The sequence below is a fragment of the Pelodiscus sinensis genome, chromosome 13 (assembly GCF_052426305.1).
Source record: "Pelodiscus sinensis isolate ZL-2025 chromosome 13, ASM5242630v1, whole genome shotgun sequence".
In the NCBI taxonomy this organism is placed as follows: domain Eukaryota; kingdom Metazoa; phylum Chordata; order Testudines; family Trionychidae; genus Pelodiscus; species Pelodiscus sinensis.
In genome coordinates this window covers 28,104,227-28,126,772 of record NC_143064.1, presented here as the reverse complement: position 1 = coordinate 28,126,772, position 22,546 = coordinate 28,104,227, and the positions used below count along the sequence as shown (strand labels likewise).

General features: G+C 45.4%; 1 protein-coding gene across 9 annotated transcripts in view; it reads right to left on the bottom strand.

Moving 5' to 3' along the window:
- STARD8 (StAR related lipid transfer domain containing 8) overlaps positions 1-22,546 on the bottom strand; it is a 159,234-nt gene that overhangs the window by 103,887 nt on the left and 32,801 nt on the right. For 6 of the 9 annotated variants that reach the window (XM_075940810.2, XM_075940809.2, XM_089781627.1 and 3 more), the window contains one exon: positions 16,031-16,064. In XM_075940810.2, the coding sequence (XP_075796925.2) occupies positions 16,031-16,064 (34 nt within the window). Of the gene's footprint in view, positions 1-3,607; positions 4,513-4,564; positions 4,882-16,030; positions 16,065-22,546 lie in introns of those variants that run through there. The other 3 variants (XM_014574663.4, XM_025185723.3, XM_075940815.2) reach the window with 2 other exon arrangements.

Here is a 22,546-nt window from a genome sequence, read left to right as displayed (position 1 = left end):
AGCACCACCTCACACGGAGATGAAGTCCAGCACTAAAAACTGATAGCGATTGGACACACCAAGTCTGGAAGTTGCAGGAAACGTCAAGGCCTGCTAGAAGAAACCTAGCCCATAGCATGTCATGCTGCATCTTCTGCTGATAGTCTTGTCCCTTATCCTCGGTGTCTGACACACCTCTGGGCCTAGCCATGGGGAGTGTTAGGCCTGTGATACACAATGGACTAATGGAAACATTCTTTCAGGGTTCAGGAACATCACACACACAGGTTTTACGGATTTGGTTATTTCAATGGCAAGTTTCTTTAGGATCCTGTTATTCTCCTTGCTTTATTTCTCCTATCCCCAGCAAGCTAACATTTCCTTCAAGATAGGGAGATCTGTATTTAGTCTCTTCTAAAACATGTCTATTCCTTTCCTGAGGGGGTCATTTGATAGCTCAAAACAAGTCATTCATTCTTCCCAGGGCTGCAGGGGAAGGTACACAGACTCTTCACTAAGCACTACGGTTGTACCTTCCTAAACTGGAACTTTCTGGTACAGAAACGGACCATGGATGTTCCTGGACCACAGAGGCCAGGAACAGGGAGGTCTGGTGGTGGGGCAGAAACATGGCAGCAGAGCAATGGCGAGTCAGCCAGGAGCCCTGTGTCAGCAGTGGCAGGAGAGCTGCAGCACAGCAGTAGTGGGGCCGGGAGCTTTGGCCCTGGTGGCAGAGCTCCAGTCATGGCCAGGGAGCTCCGGACCCAGCCAGTGACTCCGGCCCTGGCAGCGGCCAGGGAACTCTGACCTGGGGAGCTGGAGTCCAGCCTAAGTGGAGCTGGGCTGGAGCCCTAGACCAGGGGTAGCGGGCAGCAGGGGCCATGAGGGAGGGACTTCCCCTGGTCCAGCAAATCCTCTTGTTCAGGACCAGTCAGGTCCTGTGGGTGACAGACCAGGAAGGTCCAACCTGTGGAATGATTGAGGAAAAAAAATTATGTGGAGAAAAAAAATCAAAGTATTCCCACTGCACATATGTCAACCAGGATCAATATTCCTCTCTGATTTTTTACAAATATTTCCCAGATGTTTTAATCTATATATTTTTATCAAAACTTTTATTCAGATGATTTTGAAAATCATTATCAATTTGTTTCCAAACCTGTTGGGGACTCTTTGTTTTACAAAAAAATGAGGTTCTAACACAAAGTTAAAAATATTTTTAAAAGTTGATAAAAGCTAGATTAAAATGTCACAAAATATTTCACAAAAAAATAGAAAACACTGATAATTGTTCATGAAAAGTTTTGCTTTAAAACACATTTTTAAATAAAAAAAACTTTACATGTGGAATTTTTGAACAAAATTCACTGATCACACACTCTGGCTTAGAAGTGAAAATCCTAGTACCTAAATTATGCATCTCACAATGCATCCAGTCTAGACAAGAGAAACTAAGGGGAGATGTAGTTATCTACAAGCACACTAACAGTATGTAGAGTGGGGAATAGGACCCAAATATTCTACAAGATTGTTTTCCATAGGTGAAAAGCTATACCTACAAGTAGAATGCTTATATGAAGTGTGTCAAGATGGCAAACTCAGTAAGTAGAAGTATGATGGATACTCATAACTAGAGCAGGTCAAGATGTTTCCAGTGGAACAGTTCTATGTTAGAAAATTTTGATTTGACAAAATCAGAATGTTTTGCAGGAACTTCCCCAGATGATCCATGAGTGGTATGTTTTGTAAGGAAGTTAACATAACAAAAACACTGGCCCTGCCCCCAAAGGACCTAACAAGCAGGGCCAGAAAAATCACCAAATCTGAGCTATTTCAAACTAGAGATGTCACCCTTATTGGGTGATGCTTACCAGTTAACAGGCATCCCAGCAGGGCTGGAGCAGCCCCCCACTCGTGGATGGTGGGCTGCTCCAGTTTGGCCAAGTCCACCATGCCTCTGGTTAAAGCAGCCCCCCGCCCACCAGATCCCATTTAAGTGGCTAACTAGTTCAATGTCACATTTAATCAGTTAACTGATTAAATGGGATTTTACATCTCTATTTCAGACCAAAGACTCCAAGATACCCGACAAATTTTATATTTTAGCCTGCTCTTTTAATACAGAACCATTAAAATGGCTCATAAGTCCTAAACCAGCTGCTTGTGAAGCCTCTCTCAGCTACTTATCCATCTGCTGTGCTTGCATACCCTCATACCCCATAGGCCACCCTCCAGAGATCTGCACATCTGAGTCCCCCCCCCCAAATCTTTTCTCCAGATCATCGGGTCCCACTAGGAAGGTTCTGTGTAATGTGTACATTGATGTCCACTCTAACTTACCCCTTAATTTCCCAAAATGTTTCGGTTATTCTAGCAAGTGTTGATTCTTACTAGTTTGTGAACCCCTTGGAGCTGAAGCTCCCTAGCAACACGACTAATGGAAACATTAGTAAGGTTGATAATTTGCCATTAATTAATTAAATGCTGGTCCTGGACTTGTAACCATTACAGAAGTTTGTGTTTCCTCATTTTTTATGCATGGCAGTAACAGAGATGTCAGAACACTCTAGAACTGACATCTTGATTTTTCTGGAGCCATAAATCACAAACCACTCATCTAGTCACGTCAGCCCAGATGTAACTAAGAGGCTCATAGGGGTTTTTTGGAGGGGCGGGCAAGAGGAGATTTTTGAGTGGAAATCCAAGGCCCTAAAACCCCAACTTATTATAAACACACCATACAGCCTTCACGCTGGAGCAGCTGCTATCACTCCATAATACATTATAGTGTGTCCACTCATACTACATTGCAATTGCTGCTGGAGGCTCATTCTGGAGCTAAAAGTATTTTAAAATGAGCAATGGTCTGAAATCCCTCCACCGCCAGTACAAGGTAAAAATCTGCCACTTCCCAATACTGAACAGCTCCCAGGACACAGGCTGTTTATAGGACAGGGACTGCTAAACTACATGAGCCTCTAAGAGGTATTTAAAACCAAACCACAGGTCAGAGTCCATATGCATTGCCCCTCTCCCCCAAACTCCTTCTCCAACCCCAATCTCTGGAAAGTCTGGGACTTTTCTTTAGATTTTTCTTCTGCTGCTGCCTCCCCCGCTCTTCAGATGGAAAACATATGGAAATGTGGAGTGTGCCCAGATCAGACACGTGGCATGGAGAAAAGGGAACAGCTCAAATAACTTCCAATCCTTGTCACCCTGCAGGACTGCTGGCAGGCCGAGTGAAAACGGAACAGAGAGAGAGAGACAGAGAGAGAGAGATGAACACACTGATAGGGGAGACAGACACAGGGAAAGTGATGAACAAAGATCCTCTTAGGACAGAAGGAAAGAGGGACCGATTAAGCCATGTAGGGATAGGCAATGGGGCAGGAGGAAGAACAGTGAGAGAGGGTCTGACAAATCCTGGGGGAGGACGACGGATGGACAGATAACCAGGGTCAGGAAGACCCTGTGGCAGAAGGAAAGACGAACAGACAGCGAGACAGGAGAAAGGCAGATCCTGTGGCAGAGGGAAGGACAGGCAGGGGAAGGCAGATCCCGGGGCAGCGGCAGGTCGGGCACTGCGCGATAGAGGGACGGACGGAGGGGAAGACGGAGCTCTGCTCACCTGGCGCCGGCTCTCTTTTGCGGCCCCAGCGCCCCCACGTACACGGCGTCGCGGCCGCGGCTCTCTGGAAGCGCAGCTTGAAGGACCGTGTGCTCCAGGCCCGAGGGCGCCCGGGCTCAGCCCGCAGCCGGCTCGGGCTCCCCATCGGCGCCGCGGGCTGAGTGCGGTGCGGGCAGGGCCGGCCAGCCCCTCCCCTGCTCCTGCCCCTGCCCACACGCTGCCTGACTCCCCTGCCTGCAGCGCCCGCCCGCCAGCCGCCCCCGGGACCCGCTCCCGGGACCCGCCCGGCAGCTGCGGATGGGGCATGGCCGGGCGCAGCAACTCCCCCAACTCCAGGGCAGCCGCCGACGCCTGCCGCCCATCCTCGGGGCGCCCCGCCCTGCGCCCTTCCCGCTGCCAGGGGGCATCCCTCGGCTCCGGGCTACAGCAAAGCCCCTTCCGTTGTATCCTCCAGTCCCCCTCCTCCTCATCCCCAGACATGGCGCCGGATGGGGGCACTGGAGAGCAACAGCAGAAACCCACCGAGCTCAGCGGCGCCCAAGAACAGGGGGTCTGAGCCCAGGCTTCCAGCTGAGTTCTGCCCTGCGATTAGCAACCAGCCCCTTGCTCTTTTTACCCGGAACTACGGATACAGATCATGTCTCCCACCAACCCGCAACCAACACAAACTCCACGTCTCCATCAATCGACCTCCAACGCCCCAGAGAGGCACAGCCCGAGAAGGGCAGCTTGAGAACTTATTCGAGAGGGGCTTGAGAGCCCGTTATATATTTTGACATGTAATGACAACAACTCGTGTTTCAACCATTCTAAAGCTTTCACTTGTTGAACCTCAACCTGGGCTGCCATTAAATCACTCTCTAAACCTTCCCTCCCTTCCCACGCCGATGAACATTTATAAGGGGAAAATGCTTTAAAATGGTGATAGCATGAATAGAATTAAAAATCAGATTCTACCAAGCGTCGCGGTAGCACACTCTCAGAGCTGCACTCTGTTCTTGTAATTTTCCTTTCCAACACTTGGTCCCTTCCCAGCTCCTTCGTCACGTAATAATAAGAAACCCGTTTATTTTCTCCTGTATGCTATGCTCCCTGTTGATGGAGCTGCTCTCTCATTAGAGGATCTTACTGCTGACAGGGATTTTTGATAGGGTGGAGCCTTCAGCTGTCCAATCAAAGCTCTCGGTGTTCTCTGCTGTACTTCCTCAATGCCTGGGCGCCCACGTACAGCCATGCTACTTCTGCACCCAAGGAAAACGCTCACATCTTTTCAACATAAATAGATCTTGTGCCCCCCACCCATGTAAGAAGGAACAAAGAATTAGGATCAGAGTCTATGAGCCAAATACACTGCTTCTGCATCAGCTCAGCTCCTGCCAGGTCAGGGGATTAAGCAAGCTCAAGAGTCAAATCCAAATTTCCGAAATGGCAACCTAAAGCATACATCATCATGGGGCCATCAGAAAAGTGTGAATTATGAGTTAACTCACTTCTTATCCCACCCATCTCAAAGGGTATTTAACTGCATCTTTGCTTCTCTGGACACATCTTGAAAGAAAAAAAAGTATGGTTTTAATGTGGGTTACCTTATCTTGGATAACAAATTAACGAAACCAGCAGCTCATCATCTAACTCAATTTAGCAGCAGCTCAAAATCAACCATTTCCCATTATTAGTTTTAATTGAGTTACTAACCCAAATTAAGAGACAAGTTGCCCTTTTTCACTATTTTAATCTGAGTTAGCTAAACTATCTTAGCTAAACTATCTTTGAAAATTTACAGTAATATTGCTCTAAATTCCAGGAAACACTTCCTACCACTTAGCTTTCTTAGGCCACTGAACTATCTCCCAAGGAAAGGAGGGGGGAGCCCCACCATTTAGGACATTATAGACTGAAGAATACCTTTGTTGACAAGCAGGTGTCAGGTTGCCAGGTGTCCGGTATTCTACCGGAAAATCCGGTTTTTGCGCCCTCTGTCCAGTTAAAAAAAAAAAAATCAGAAGATACCAGACATGTGCAACGTCTGGTATTTTGTTTTTCCAGCTGGGCACCGTGACGGAAGCCTGGCGGGGACACGATGGGCGCTGGGAGCCTATGGTAGCATGCAAAAGCGTTTGGCTATGTCTACACTATGAATCTACACTACAAGTTTTCTTCGCAAAAATATATACTAATGACGGACTCGTTTGCATGAGTCATTATCTCATTTACATATTTTCTGCGGATTCATTTTTGGGCTGGGTTTTTGTGCAAAAAACCCCTTTTCCATAGGATTGGCATACGCCCTTTTATGAGGCATAAGGATCTTGTAGAAAAAGGGGTTTTTGCGTAAAAAGAAAACGTCCACACTGCTTGTTTTTGCACAAAAACGAATTGGCAGAAAATATGCAAATGAGATCGTGACTCATGCAAATGAGTCCCTTATTAGCATATTTTCTGCCGAGAAAACTTGTAGTGTAGACGTAGCGAAATGCTACAATATTACAAAGCACACCCCAACACACCTTTGGCACTGTTGCAGGCCAATATAATAGAGGTCTTCCCAGTTACATTGTCCAGTGAAGGGGGACTGTTTCTTTTACAGTTTATGCAGATTTGTAGAGAGTTTTACCACTGAAATGCTTAGGCATAAGCTCAATTTCTTTGCCTTTCAGTGCAATTCTTTACTCCCCATTTCACGCAAGAAAAGAAATGCACACACATTTGCCTTATGGTCCTTTTGGTCTCACGCAAGCTGCCCACAAGACATATCTTAGTGAACTTTCTAGTCTTATTTCTTTTCTGTTTTTTTTTAATCACTCCTTTGCTGCCTTGGAAAAATTTCCCCCCATGTATTAAATACGAAGAAGCAATTCCTTTGGCATCAGACAACTGTGGCTTTTGTGGATGCTAATTATTCTCTACATTCACTTCTTGTAAACAATTTGGCTACGTCTACACTGGCCAGTCTTGCACAAGAACATATGTAAATGAGGCATGGCAATGAATATCTGTGCCTCATTTGAATACTTAATGAGCTGCCATTTTGCACAAGGGGCTTTTGTGCAAAGAGCAGTCTACACTTCTTCTTGTGAAAAAAACCCTCTTGCACAAGAGCCATTCTGCCACTTATTTTCCATGTAGACTGCTCCTTCTTGCGCAAAATGGGGGCTCATTAAGTATGCAAATGAGGTGCAGTGATATTCATTGCCATGGCTCATTTGCATATGTTCTTGCGCAAGACTGGCCAGTGTAGACATAGCCTTTGTACTCTGGCCAATGAAAGGAAAAATCCCATTCCCTGGTCATGTCTCTTTTACTTCTGTCCTTTGAAGACTATCCCAGGGTGTTTGACAGAGTCAGCTGTTAAAATTGGGATCCACATGTTGTCAGCTGCTGGACACAGAATAACTTCCAAGTCCAATATTAAAACCCCAGAAGGACTTGGAAACCAAAGCAGGGCATTAAAACTGTAGTTCAGCTCCACAATCCAGCAACTCTACTCCAGAGAAGTTATGGTAGGCAGATAAATAGGGGAAAAATGACTGTACAAGAAACAGTTTGGCATTTCATAAGCTGGAGATGTTTCTTGCTTCTGAGAGTTACTTTCTAAGGGACCATTTATGAAAAAAGTTGGAAAATTTGGCCAAACTGCTTGAAGAAATATTTTTTGTGATATTATTTCTGATTGTTTCAGAGGAGTTAGTCCATGTGGCATCAATGCTACATGACTGCAGAAAGCTGCCCTGTGGCCCAGTCTGGAAAGGGTTGGTGGCCATGAGGATTGTTTTATTCAGAGATGCTTGCATGTGCAATAGTTTTCTCCTAAGGGCTCAAAAGAAGGCCAGAGGATAAACAAGAGATGTCCAAAATTATAGAAAAGTCTTTAAGCTAACCCCTCCCCTTATGACTGCCATGGAAAATCCCCTGCTCCCCAAGACTTTGTATGGAAGCTCAGGAACATGACATGGCAGCTCCCGCTGAGATGTGGCAGGACAATACTATCTGCCTCTGGGGGTATGTCTACACTGCAGAATTTTTTCGGAAAAACTTCAATTATGTCCACACTGCAATCGCGTTCTTTCGGGGGGGGGGGGTAGAAATCGAAAGAACAGAGGGTTTTTTCCAACCTCTTTCTACGAGGAAGAAGCCTTTTTCCAAAAGTGCTCTTTCAGAAAAGGTAAGCGTGGACAGGGAAGGAGTTCTTTCCAAAGAGGAGGAAAGAAGAAAAAAGCACAAGTGCACTTGTGGCCACTCTGTCCACAGTAGTCACAGCTTAAATGTGAGATATAGCGTCCACACTGGATGGATGCTGTCTTTCAAAAAAGCAGATGGCTTTTGCTGTGTAGACGCTCTCTTTCAGAAGAAGTTTTTTTGGAAGATCTCTTCTGGAAAAGCTTCTTCTGAAAGACGCCTGCAGTCTAGACATAGCCTGGCTGACCATTCACAACTATGGAAACTGCAGCATAGAGGTACAGGTTTTCAAGACTAGCTTTGAAAATATATTTTAGCTGAGCAACAAATAGAGCACATGTGGGAGACATGCATGAAATATCAGAATTTATGAATCATGGATTGGACCAAATGGTTCAACACCAAACCACCATGGATAATGTCAGAAATCAAATGGTCATGGATAAAATGAACCAAACAAAGTGACTACACGTTCAGAAACAATCACATCAGCTCCTTATGGCACAGAAAGAGGGATTTCCAAAGATCCTAACACGGAGGATACACTCTCTCCAGAATCAGAATGAATCTAAGAGAGCAAAGGCCACTTGTTTGCTCTGTAATTGCGTTGGCATGGCAATTGTTAATGTATATATTGTTCCTTAAAAAGTGCTGATTTACCTCCTTAAGGCATTCCAACTAATCAGACCTGTTTTCCTGCTGTTTGATCATAGCCCCTGCTGATGGAGTTTCAGTGACAAGAGAGTGGGGCATTGTAGTGTGACAGGAAAAGGGCCACTTATTAAGCAGAAAATCCTGAGGTCCCACTCTAGTAATTCAGTCAGAAAGATTCAAAGATCTCCAGCCCCCAGGTAGACAGTACCCAAGACACTGGGGGCGCCAATCTTACCAGAAGGGTCTTGTTTCAGGTCAGACTGAAACACTAGAGAGGGGTCTGGAAATCTGTTTTTTAAGGAAGGGTTCCAGGGCTTCAGAATGACTCATCGGCTGAGCACAAGGCTGACCACACATATTGAGAGAAAGAAGAGGAAGGAGAATTGAGAGTCCCTTTCATCACATGGCAAGTCAAACAGGGCATCTAAACCACTAATAGTCACATTCAACTCATTCTTTCCCTACCTCTGCAATTGAAACCCAAACTGATGACTGTATTTTCCATTATGTAACAAGCACCTTTTTAAAAAAAGTTGTTCGAATGTAAACTGGTCAACATTTCAAATGTTTCCCATCCCCACGTGTAATGAGTTTGTTGGCTCTTTCTAGTTAACTTTGCCTTTTGGTGATATTTTCATTTATTTGTTGCCTTGGCTTTCCGGTCAAAGGCACTCAAAGTCAGAAAGAGATTTAACCATTTAGTTTCTTAACATCCTAATATAGCTACATGCAAACCTTGTTGCCACCATGGTCTTTTGCTGTGGTCCTTTCTCCATTCTTTTTACCAGCTAGGCTAATGCACAACCCTTCATGGCCCACTTCAACCATCACCCACCTGCATCCAATATGTGCCTAAGTGAAGGGAGGTGGAAGCATTAAAAAGGAAAATTTGGGACAGAGAAAGAGATCATTCTCTTTTCCCACTGACTTGAGATCAGTGCCCAGTCACAATCTATTCTTAACTTCCTGTTTAAATAATGACTCGGACCAAATCCCAACCACTCTCTTTGGACAACTCAACCCTGTCACACAATTAAACAAATATGCAATGCTGCAGCCTGAAGTCTTGGTCAAGGACAAAAATAGAAGGTGCATGCATCTGAGCCAGAAGACTGGAACTTACAGAAGCCAACTCCAGAAAGCTCATGTATAAAGACAGTGCATCCCAGGCATGATATATAGCCAACATTTTCATTTAGTTATTTTGGAACTCCAAATACAGGGCTGTATAAATACAGCCCAAGTCTAGCAAAGCTCGTACAGACCATCTATTCCCCATGCGTGTTATCTCGACAGCTCTACTGAGGTAGCCCACTTTGGAGAACCACTGTTGCTTGATATAATTTTTGTTTAAAAGACATTACTGATAGACACTGCCTTGATATCAGCTACTCAGCAAGCTACTTTGGGGCTGCTATTTATTGCCATTTTCAGAGGGTAGGTAGGAATTACTCACCCTGCAAAGAATGCTCCCAAGCCTCGTTTCTTAGATGAACAAAACGATAGAGATGAATTTGAAAACTACATGTAGCTCATGTGTGATTTTCCCCTTCTTCTTAACCAAACTTTCCACCTATTGTTCTGAACAAAACATCACTAAAGAAGTGAAGGGACAGGAGACCTATGAAAATGCAGCCTCGGTTCTTGTGCAGAATCTGGTTGAAAGGATAGGCTTGGTGCCAGGAAGTACTCATGTTTTGAGAGAGAGAAACAGGGCAGAGTTGCTGTGTAAGATGGGAGGACAGCAAAGAGAAGGGAGATATGGAGTACTCTCTACTGGGAAAGTTGGGAGCTGATGGGATGGGGAAAAAGAGGCAATAGGCTTTAGTTAATAGTGTTCTGGGGATGGGAGGGCCCATAATAGAGCCACTGAGGTTTTCCTTCTGTTAAGTTAATGTTCTTGTGGTTAGTGAATGGTTCTAGCATTTTGGTTTCAGGATAAAATTATGCCCATTGTCTGGGGAATGGGGACTGTAGAGGATGAGCATTAATATCCGGAATGTTTCGTCTCTCTGAATCCTATACAGTCAGGTTAGTAGTGGTGGCTGTTTGGTGGCCTGTGTGAAATTTAGGGGGCATTTCAGTCCAGTTCTTAATGAACAAAAACCACCATCATAATAAACACTGTTTATCCCTGCTCCTATTGGCATTCTTAGCCAAGTGGCCCCAGGATGAATGAGCCCCTCCCATGCTGAAACAGAGGGTCAAAAATAGAGATTTTAATTCCTCACACACAAAGCTTTGATCACATCATATCCAGCTATTCTGTGAAACAACAACAATGGGAATTTCGCAATATAGGAGGTCAAGAGGCCAACTGGTCCCAGATCATTAATAGATAAAGTTTGAAAAAAGGGAATTTGAGGACTGTTTATTGTGGATTAAATACTGTGTACAGATGTGGTTGTCTCATCTCAAAAAAGATATCTTAGCATTGGAAAAAGTTAAAAATGGCAACAAAATTATTAGGGGTTTGGAACAGCTGCCATACAAAGAGAGATTAAAAAGACTGGGACTTTACAGCTTTGAAAAGAGAAGACTGGGGGAGATATGACAGAGTTCTATAAAATCATGACTGGTGTGGAAAAAGTGAATAAGGAAAAGTTATTCACTTGTTCGCAATACGGAAGAACTAGGGGGTCACCAAATGAAATTAATAGGTAGCAGGTTTAAAAAACATAGGGAAGCATTTCTTCATGCAGTGCACAATCAGCCTACAGAACTCCTTGCCTGAGCATGTTGTGAAGACCAAGACTAACAGGATTAAAAAAAGAACTAGATAAATTAATGGAAGAAAGGTCCATCAACGCTTATTAACCAGGTTGGCACGGATGGTGTCCTTAGCCTCTGTCTACTGGAGGCGGAGATGGGTGGCAGGGGAGGGATCAACTGATGATTACTGTTCATTCCCTTTGGGGCAACTGGCATTGGTCACTGTTAGATGACAGTGGCTAGATGGACCTTACGTCTGATCCAGTATGGCTGGTATTATGTGGAAGAGGAAATGGCCAGAAAGTCAATCCAGGTAGTTGCCAAGGGACAATAGACAGAATTGTGGAGCAAAGAATATTGGGACAATGATCTGCAGGGGATGAAAGGATTAGGATGGACACCTTCCCACTCAGCTACAAAAGCAGGAATATGGGACAACCTTCTCTGTCCATCAAGCAGTTCTTGCCTCTTAAATCCTTACTTCTTTCATGAGATCTCCAACGCTGTGCTCACCCACAATATCTTCATAACCTCTTGCTTTGAAATGCCATCCTGTCTACCATATCTGCCTACTAATATTTACCGTGTTATAGTTTGTAATTTTAAAAACAACCAGTAGTCCTGTGGCACCTTAAAGACTAACAATACACATATAGAATATGAGCTTTCATGGATAAAACCCCACTTCATGATTAGGGGGTTTGGTATGGGTGGATTCCCACTGAAGTGGGTTTTGCCCATGAAAGCTTATGGTTCTATATATTGTTAGTCTCTAAGGTGCCACAGGACTACTCATATTTACTAGTGCCAAAGTGCTTCTTAAAGCCTTGGTGTTCAGGACTGGGCTTCTCCATTCTGGCTCTTCTTTCCTGAAGTATCAGTGGTGGCACCTGCATCATTTCCCATAAAGATACAGGAGATGATAAAGCCACATGCCTACATTTTAATAGGCCAGATTCCAGGGTATTATTTTTCCCCCCATGAATCTTGTCTCTTAGGGTATGTCTACACTACCCTCCTAGTTCAAACGAGGAGGGTAATGTAGGCATACCGCACTTGCAAATGAAGCCCGGGATTTGAATTTCCCGGGCTTCATTTGCATAAGCGGGGAGCCGCCATTTTTAAAACCCCGCTGGTTTGAACCCCGTGCAGCGCAGCTACACGGGGCTCGAACTAGGTAGTTCGGATTAGGCTTCCTATTCTGTGGAACGAGGTGTACCGGTAGTTCGGAATAGGAAGCCTAGTCCGAACTACCTAGTTCGAGCCCCGTGTAGCCACGCTGCACGGGGTTCGAACCAGCGGGGTTTTAAAAATGGCGGCTCCCCGCTTATGCAAATGAAGCCCGGGAAATTCAAATCCCGGGCTTCATTTGCAAGTGCGGTATGCCTACATTACCCCGCTAGTTCGAACTAGGGGGGTAGTGTAGACATACCCTTAGTCTCTGATACTAGCCTGCAGCACAGATCGGAATCGGAGTGAATGATACAGAAATAGCTAAATATGGCCTCAACCAGACCATATAACTGCACATGATACACATGCATATTCTCCAATACAGAAATGAAGAGCTGCTCATCTAAGAAAGAGGTTTTAGTATTCCTGTGTTCTGATCCAAAACCTTTGTGCAGCGCCTCATTGGTGTCCCTGGAACTGACCAGGTCTGGCATGTGCAGAGCTAGCAGGGAAGGTGCAGAGCTCGAAGACTCTGAAATCAAAGGTAATGTCTCTCTAGTTTAAGTACATATTTGCCAGGAAGCCATGATTCTACAGGTATCTTTAACCAACAAATACCATAAGCCTTCCCTTCACCAGAAAGTCTTAATCATGTGGATATGATTTGCCTGCTGGAGGAAAACATCTCACTGGCCCTTTCACTTGCACGCATAACTCTTTAACCTTCCTTAACAAGCTTTCAAGATTCATGTTGTTAATCTCCCCAGTGAAAGGGTGAATAGAGACCACCCAGGATTACTCTCCAGTCCCATTCACAAAGCACCTCTTGTTACCAGGAGCTTTCCTGTGCTTTCCACCAGCTCAGAGCTTAATCTAACCCTTTAGAGGCTGAAAAACAAGCAAGGTCATTGCCCTCCAGTTATGAAAACTACCTTGGAGATCCCCACACACAACCCATGAGCTAGCTGTTGTAATGTGTTTCCTGTTTCACTCTGGAACAGATGGGACTCTTCAGTGAGGTCCTTCCTCCATCTCCCCTTTTCTGTTGCTGTCCATGGATAATTATTTAAAGGGATTTCTCTTGACCTTTTCTATTTAAAGAAAAGAGGAGAGAATGTGGCTTCAGAATGCTCCAGGGCCCCTGTAACTATTTCCAGGGCTGCTAAAACTGACCTCGTCCAAGGAAGCCACAAGACAAGGAGAGCGTGTGCACCAGCCTTGTTCTTGGAAAAGCTTGTGCTGGTGCGGAACACTCCATAAAGCCAAACCCAACAGCAACATCCACTCCAGAACAATCTCAGAACCGTCTTTTCCCTCAGCACAGTTCCGTAGTCATGAGCAAAGGTGAAGGTGAAAATAAGGGGCATCTGTTTTTACCCTAGCTGGTTTAGAGGACTTGATGGTAAAATTCCCACACCTTGTCCGCACACAGCTTTGATCCCAGCTGCACCAGTGGAGAATTCAGGTCCATCTTTCACCAAGGAAAATGCAGCCAAACAGCACATGTCACAAAAGAGATTTGTCTTTCATTGCAAACCTGGTAAGGTAGAAAGCCAGGTATGATAAGTCAATCTACATCTCCGCCACAGAGCTACTGACAGCTGGTCAGTTCCTCTACACCAGTGGACTTTAAAACTTGCGCCAATGCATTCCCTCACTCCTGATACCCATCAACACAGAGTATTATGCACCTTCAGCCTCAGCTGCTGACTCCTTGCACACACAGATCCCAGTGACTCCAGAAGGAATTTTGGGAGTGCACGGAACGCAGAATTGGGGCTTGAGTGATGGCTCTCAATATTTTGTGGCAGCAGTATTAGTTTACCGGGGGAGCCCTTTAGCCCTTAAGGAGGTGAGACCTTCCCATGAGGTGCTGGGCATTGCCAACTCCAATTTAAATCAAAGGGAGTGGGAGTGCTCTGCATCTGACAGGATCAAGCCTACCTCCTCAGGAGTCTTGGCTATCATGCTCTCCCCACTTTACAGCTCTACTGGCTGCTTGCGTAACCACCACTGGGCGAATTTGAAGCTTAGTATAGGACTTCTACAGCTTGAGCTATAAAGCCAGCTGCGTAGAGGTGTCTTGTTCTTAGCTGTTGAAGTGGTTTAAGTGCCACTACATGGGACAATGAACCGTACACGGGGTGTGTTGGTTACACTTGTGCTCATGCATAGTCCAAGCCCCATGGCAGTGCACACAGCAGCATGGGGGGAGGGTGGCGTGGACAGTGTCAATGCACTGGGGCCCCTCATTAAGTTAGAGAAGGGGAGCCTAGGCCATCAGTCACTGAAGAAACAGTCCTTAGTATCTGTTCAACACTTGGGCAAGGCAAAGCTCCTATAAACAAACTCAGTCTCATTTAAAGCTTTAACTAAGAGAACAGGCAGGTATCTCCCTTCATCTAGGAAGCAAAGCATTATTTGTACCAGAGATAGTTACGATGTGCACTGGTGCAAATAGAAGCAAACACTGATTGTAAACTCACATGAATAACAGCTGCTTCCTGGCACAGCTTTGGCAATGGCAACAGAAGCAGCAAGAGGGGCTGATGCCTCTTTAGATGCCTCAGTAAATCCCTCCAAAGCTGAGAAAGCCCCAAATCTGTGACTCTCTCCCTACACCTTCACAGATAGCCCTATTTTGGCCTCATTACTAGAGCTCTGGGTTCCAGTAAGACAGGATTTTAAACTGGCCATGTCCAAGGTTTCCAGTAACACTGGTTTAGCTGGCTGTAATCACTACCTCTTCACACAGCCCAAACAGGAAAATCCCAAAATGAACATGTCTCCTCTGTCCTTTTAACCCTTTCTTATATAGAAGGTTGCCAGCTCCAAAACCTTCTTCACTTATCACATTTCACAATCCCCTCTCCTCTGGCACTGTCTTCCTTTCATCAGGGCTCCATGAATAGTACAAAACATTAACACTGAATATTTGGCCCTTCTCTAGTGCCATCCATCCAACAGCCTGAAAACATATTATGAGTTCATCCTTGTGAAATCCATTATTCAAATAGGGAACTTGAAGCAAAAAGAAAAGTGACTTGTCCTAGGCCACACAGGGAGAACCAGAGGAGTACAGTGAGAAGAGAAGAAAGAGGAGCACACATATGCTGACCAACACAGAGTTAACCATTAAAATAGTTCTGTGTGTCTGTAGACACAGCAGTACAAATCAGAATCTACTTCTCCATTCCTGCTTCTAAAATTAGGATTTCTCCTTGCACAAAATGGAAAGGATTTCACTCATTTTGCTGACAAAGCAACTTTATAGACAAACTTATCTTTTATCTTAGGTAGGGCGTGGGGTAGAGGCTGTAGGCAGAGAAGAAGAGGGCAGAGTTTAGGATGACAAGAAGGGCTGCTGATGCCCACAGGTTCTCTAGCTTTGTGGTGCTTTGTGAGATGACACATTGCCCTTATGACAGAACCTTCAAATCTGGTTATTTGATCCACTATCCTAAGGCACAGAGACAAGTGGGCAAATGGACAGAGGGATCAGAGGAAAAAGCTTGAAAGGGAAACCGGAGACAGGGAAACTGAAAACCCAGCAGGAACCCTGCTACGCAAGTCACTGCACTAGAGAAGGAAGGACACCCTTGATTATATTCCTCTGCATATATCCGGTCCCATCACCAAAACAAAGGTCTAGAGGCGACAAAGAACATATTCTTGATGATAAAAACAGAACATGCCATCTCCACTTACCTGCATCCCTTTTATCCTCTAGTAATGTGAAACACTGTAAAAACAAAAAACAAAAGAAAAAGAAATTATTTTACAATCTTTTTGATATTTCTGGTCATGAACCCCTAAAATTTCTTTGTTTTCATCACTCAAATCAAACTAAAGCTCTCCCAAATGGGATCCTTGATCAGATTATCAACTGAGTATACATAATGATGTAATTAAGTGGTGTCTGGGGGAAAATTAGGATCCCCAAGTAGGTGCTGTAATAAACTCAGTGCTTCTTTAACTGGCTTTTGCTACAGTGGACATCAAATGCTCACAAGATCTGAGCACAGATAGAAGAGATCAGCATATGAATGAGAACAAACTGCAGAAGACAACGTTCCATATAGAGCAGAATCATTTCAGGAAAAGGAAAAGGAAATGAATTTCAGAAGGGCAGAAGGAGATATAGGGTCCTGAGAGCAATAACTACCTCCCTTCCATGCATTTTTGTGATCAAACACACTGGAGTTGCTCAACACAATTATCATTACAGAAGAGAAACAATGAGGATGGGAGGATTATTTTCCTTCTCAAGCCAATGAGAACAATACTTGGGACAGCCCAAATACTTCAGAATGATAGTAATTCCACTGACTCCAGTGCATTAGTCAGAAATACACTGGGAGAACTATAGAGAATAGAACACACCTGCTTTGAGACTTGAAGCATACTCAGTCTAAGCTTTTTTGGTAGCTTGGAATCAGATCTGCATCAAAATGACCGTGGGAGTGGGGAAGATGAGAGCTAGTTGTAGATGTTTTAAGATCACTGTATATTTAGGCTACGTCTACACTGGCATGATTTTCCGGAAATGCTTTTAATGGAAAAGATTTCCGTTAAAAGCATTTTCAGAAAAGCGCGTCTAGATTGGCAGGACAGTTTTCCGGAAAAGCACTTTTTCTGGAAAAGCGTCCATGGCCAATCTAGACACGCTTTTCTGCAAAAAAGCCCCGATCGTCATTTTCGCGATCGGGGCTTTTTTGCGGAAAACACTACTGTGCTGTCTACATTGGCCCTTTTCCAGAACAGTTTTCCGGAAAAAGACTTTTGCCCGAATGGGAGCAGCATAGTTTTTCCGGAAAAACACTGATGATTTTACATTAGATCGTCAGTGCTTTTCCGGAAATTCAAGCGGCCAGTGTAGACAGCTGGCAAGTTTTTCCAGAAAAGCGGCTGGTTTTCTGGAATAACTTGCCAGTGTAGACACAGCCTTAGGCTACATCTAGACTGGCCCCTAATTCCGGAAAAGTCATGCAAAGCAGGTAAGTCAGAATAGGGAAATCCACGGGGGATTTAAATATCCCCCGCGGGATTTAAATAAACATGTCCGCCGCTTTTTTTCCGGCTTGGGGAAAAGCCGGAAAAAAGCATCTAGACTGGCACGATCCTCCGGAATAAAGCCCTTTTCTGGAGGATCTCTTATTCCTACTTTCCTAAGGAATAAGAGATCCTCCGGAAAAGGGCTTTATTCTGGAGGATCACGCCAGTCTAGACGCTTTTTTCCGGCTCTTCCCCAAGCCGGAAAAAAAGCGGCAGACATGTTTATTTAAATCCCGCGGGGGATATTTAAATCCCCCACGGATTTCCCTATTCTGACTTACCTGCTTTGCATGACTTTTCTGGAATTAGGGGCCAGTCTAGACGTAGCCTTAGAGTTTTGAGGACTTGTTTGTTAGAGTTAATTACACTCTTAAAAAAATTTAATGTTAGGACAACCATCAGCAGCAATTCAGAAGACTTCTGCAATTGCAAATATGAAACATTCATGTAACAGTTAAGATTTAGTTTAATAAAATATAAGTACTATTGTGTTTGTGTGTGATTTAGTTCTCACTATTTCTAATGTACTGCTGCTGCATCTTGACACAGGTAATGAGTATTATGTACTATTTCCTAAATTAATAAATTCAAGTTATCCTTTAAAAAAAAAAAATCACACAAAGTATACCTTCTTAGATGTTGTAAAATACTGCACTGGGCTGTAATTTAACATGTTTTAGTGATCAGATTTGAACCACTGTTTGAAGAAATATATGAAGTAGCAGCAATGGGAAATGTGTGTGTGAGAGAGAGAGATCACATTGATTTAAATCAATCCACTCTGGTATAAGGTGCCAGAAGGGGGCTACAGCTACTGGCAAAGCCTTTCTGATGTAGGCTAGTCCTAAAATGGAAAGACAAACAAACAGAAACGGTTAGATTGGGAGCCAGGGACTGGAAGAAGAAGAAATATGTGGTTTATTGCTCAGAACTAAGAGACAAGCCCCATCTGCTCTAAGTCTCTCCGGCCGCTGGGTGCCACTTGTGAGCCACACTGCATGCAGCTGTGATCTTGCTACAGCTTGCAGGGCTCTGCAAATGTCTCCCCCAATCCTCCACCCAAGCTGCTGCAGGAAGCTTCTCTAGTGCATTCTGTCTTTGTAACCTCCACCCACTTCCTGAAAATATAACTTTACAATCAGAGATCCCACTTGTTTTTCCTGCTTCTTCTGCCAAGACTTTGGGTGCCTGGCACCCATGTGGGCATTGGACTCGTACAGGCTGTGTCAAAAAGCCCGTTCTCTGTGCTCCAGAGCTGGATCCTCTATTGGAGGGGTGAGGAACCTTTTTTGGGTCAGGGGCCATTGACCCACAGAAAAATCAGTTGGAGGGCACACACAATTGAGAAACAAAAACAAAAAAACACACATCACTGACTTGGCACCCAACTGAGAAGAAGAAAGAGAGAGAAAGAGCGACACTCCTCACTCATGGAACTCGGGCATCAGGTTTTCCCTAGTGCTCCAGCCCTGTGGGGGGAAGGGAGGCACAGAGACTCAGGGCTAGGGATGTTGCCACCAAGCAGCCCTTGTTTGTGGCAGCCCAGGCTGGCCATGGACAGCCCTGTCCATCGCGAACAGTGGCTGGTGCCAGAGCAGTCTCGGATTTCAGTGGATAGGGCTGGCCACCGTGAACAATTGCTGCTGGACTCAGCGCAAGCCGGGACTAAGCAGTCACAGCTCTCACTGGTCCAGGACACTTCGCCTCTGCATTTTAAATGTAGTAAGAGCCAGTAAGAGCCCTTTTTCAACTAATCATGTAGTCGATACAGATTATATCAACTAAATGATTAGCTAGATAACCACAATTTAACATCCTTATTCAGGGCTACCCTCTATGGCCAGATTAAGTCTTCTGGAGGCCCGGGGCTAGTAGATTAAATGGAGCCCCCAGGCTCTGGGTTGAGGACAAAAATGAGGGGTTCAGTACACAGGGCACGGCAGAGCGGGATGAGGATGTGGGCATGAGGTATGGTGCAGGAGTGGGCAGAGGTGTTGACAGGAGGAGGATCTGGGTGGGAGGGAGGGTGCAGGGACAGGCTGGAAGTTGGCTGTCTGGGAGGAGTATGCGGAAGGGTAGGATCTGGGACAGAGGAAGGGCTGCAAGAGGGGCTGGGGCAGGACTGCAGGGTCAGAAAAGTCTACATGCAGACATTTCCCTGTGCTGCCATTCCCCCCAGCTGGATGGAGGGGGAACAGTGCACAGAGCCACTTCTCTTCCCCCGCCAGGGGCTTTAGTACTGCTTCCTCGATGCTTTCCCCACTGTAGGGGTGAGGGGAGGGATCCTTGAGGGCCAGATCAAGGGAATCCAGGAGCTACATCCAGCCTATAGGCCATAGGTTCTCCATCCCTGTTCTAGTGACTCCTCCTGCCTAATCTCTCATCCCACAGCATTTTAATAACCTCCTGAGAGACTGGCTCTGTGATGTGCTGGTAGGCAGGTACAGTAAAGAGTCACCCATCCACTGTAGTAATCCATAGCCACAGGCTGAGACACCAGTTGAACCACATAGAGGAAGCATGTTTAGTATGATTCATCTCACACATATACACCTCCCCAAAAGAGGCCTCAAATCTTCCTCAAGTAACAGCAACATGGTAGTTAAAGAAGCTCTCACACTTTTTACTGCCTTCCTGCCACTGAAGGATAAAACCATTATAAACTTATAAGTACCCAGCCACTAAAGGGGCCATAGGAAAAGCATACTCTCATAGCCCCACCCACATGCATTATACTAATAGGCAGGGCTACTCAACTTTGGAAACCCCGGGGGCTACAATGATACTCACAGCACATGCAGAGGGCCACAACTTAAGTGTGGTTGCATATACATATGCAAATAGCTTCTTTCAAACTGACAGCAGGAATACAAAGATTAAGGCAAGACTACACAACACACAGGCCCCATTTAAGTCAGTTCTGCTGATATTAATAAAATGCAATATTTACCCCATTTTAACCCCATGACAGCACTTTTAATGAGCAAGGACAGTCCAGGAATTTAACTACTAAAGCATGTAACAACAGAAAACCATTATAGTGGCTACTTTTATTTTTGGCTCCCACCCACAGGCAGCATGTTCAGCCCCATGTAAACCCAAACAGCACCACAGGCCACAAACAGATGGGCTGCATGTTGAGTAGCTCTGCTAGCAGGGCAGTCAACTTTCTATTCCCACAAATCTGAACACCCTTCCCCACTACTGCATCTTTTCCCTGGGAGCAGAACCAGGGTCCCTCCATATGGGAAAAGGGTGTAATGTCCATATTATACCCCTTTGTCCTAAGTGCATAAGCAGCCCCTGGAACGGAATGAAGAACAATCATGGATATTTGGCTACTGAACCACCAAGACTTTGACTTTATGGAGGCCTTTTCCCTTCCAGTTTTCTTCACAAGGGAATGTCTACAGAGCTGCAGCCCTGGCACACAATTAGTTCTTGACTCCAAATATTCACCCTGGGACTAACTCTTCAGACAGAATAATGAAGTCCCCATTCGTACTCTGCCCCAGCCCTGCTTCACCTCTCATAGTGCTCACAGGGAAGGACTACATGTTGAAATATTTGTTGCTATCTGATGGCTGTTTGGGGGACTGTCCAAAAAGAGTTTGTTGGGTCTCAGCCCAATCATTCTGACACTTTTGTCCACTGCACCAAGAAACAGCAGCACAAAATAACAAGGACTCCCTCACTGGCCGATTCAGCAGAGAGGCCAAGGAATGAATGAATCACTGAGACTGAACTCTCTTCTCGCACTGAGAAGAAATCCCTCATCATCCAGCTGAGGACTGTGATGGCAAGAGGCGCCTGCCCAGTCACTGCTCGAACTCTTCCTGTCCTGGGGCTAAACACAAAACAGCTACTGCCCAGACCATCACTTGGAAGCTTTTCTGAGCACTTCAAGAGTTCACATACCTCCACACCAAAGCTGAAGCTGAAGCCCCGATTTTTTCCAGGTCAAGGCCACCAGCACAGGAGGAGAATTGTGCTGCAGAGGCCAGCAGATGGGGAAGCCAAGTCAGGAGCAGGAGAAAGTGCTTAGCACACCACTCTCTTCCCATATTCTCATTTTTTTGGGCTGACAGCTCTTTGGGGCAAGGGCCTTGTCATCATGTCTATGATGCACCCGGCACAAGGTACAAAATCTTTGCTGGGGACTTTGGGTCACTCTCTCCTCGCCACATTCAGAGCCCTTTTTAGGTAATTTTGAAATTGTTTCAATAAAAAGTGGGTCAGGCCACCTTCAAACAGGTCTACAGTAGGGCTCCAACTGGCTGTCACAGTGGTTATAAAATGTCCCAAGTGTCAACATGTCTTACCAGCACAGGGAAAAGTTAAGTGTCTGGGTTTTCACAGGCCATGTCTCCTGTCCCTGCAACTGCAAAAGCAGGAGTAGAAGCGCAAGGGGTGCCCACATTTTAATCACATTAGCAGGCTCTGGAGGTGGCAGGCAAAACACAGTCTCTAGCCACAGAAAGGCAGGGACAAAAAAAGAGGAAAAACAACCCAGCCTCCTTTGCTGGGCTCAGTTCTTGAGAGGCTTTGCCTGCATTCCGTTCTCTCAGCTTTGTTAGAAATGCAGCAGCCCCTTTGATGATGAAGGGGCCCACAACAAGCGACTGCCACATGCTGCTCTCTCTCATCCTCCAGAGCTGCTGGGCTGATGCCCCTGGCACAAATAGCACATGACTTGCTCTCCTTTCATTGCTGAAGGCTTTCTGCAGGCATAAATAAATAATAGTGAAATCTCATCAGAACAGAAAGAATTGACCCAGCACAGCGCAGCTTTACCTGAGATACCTCAGGCATAGGATAAGGGAAGGTATTGCCGCTACGGGGGAGAAGGAAAGTCATGCCACTGCTCATGGTACTGCACACAGGTGTGGGGGGGAACTCACGTCATGGCCCTAAGGTAGTTGAGGTAAACAGAGATCCCAAGTAATGATTCCGTCCATTGGGTTAGAGGGCTGATCCAGTAGGCACCAAAGCTCACCCATGCCCAGTCTCCTTGGGGTCCCCACATAGTCTCACATGTCCATCTCCCCCTCATCTCAGTAGGAGGCCCAGGCTAAATCACAGCAGATGTGCTTGCAAGGCCTTGGGGATAATGTCAGGAATGTGACTTTCTGGTGAGTCTGACTTTCCCACAAATCAGCAGAGACCCTT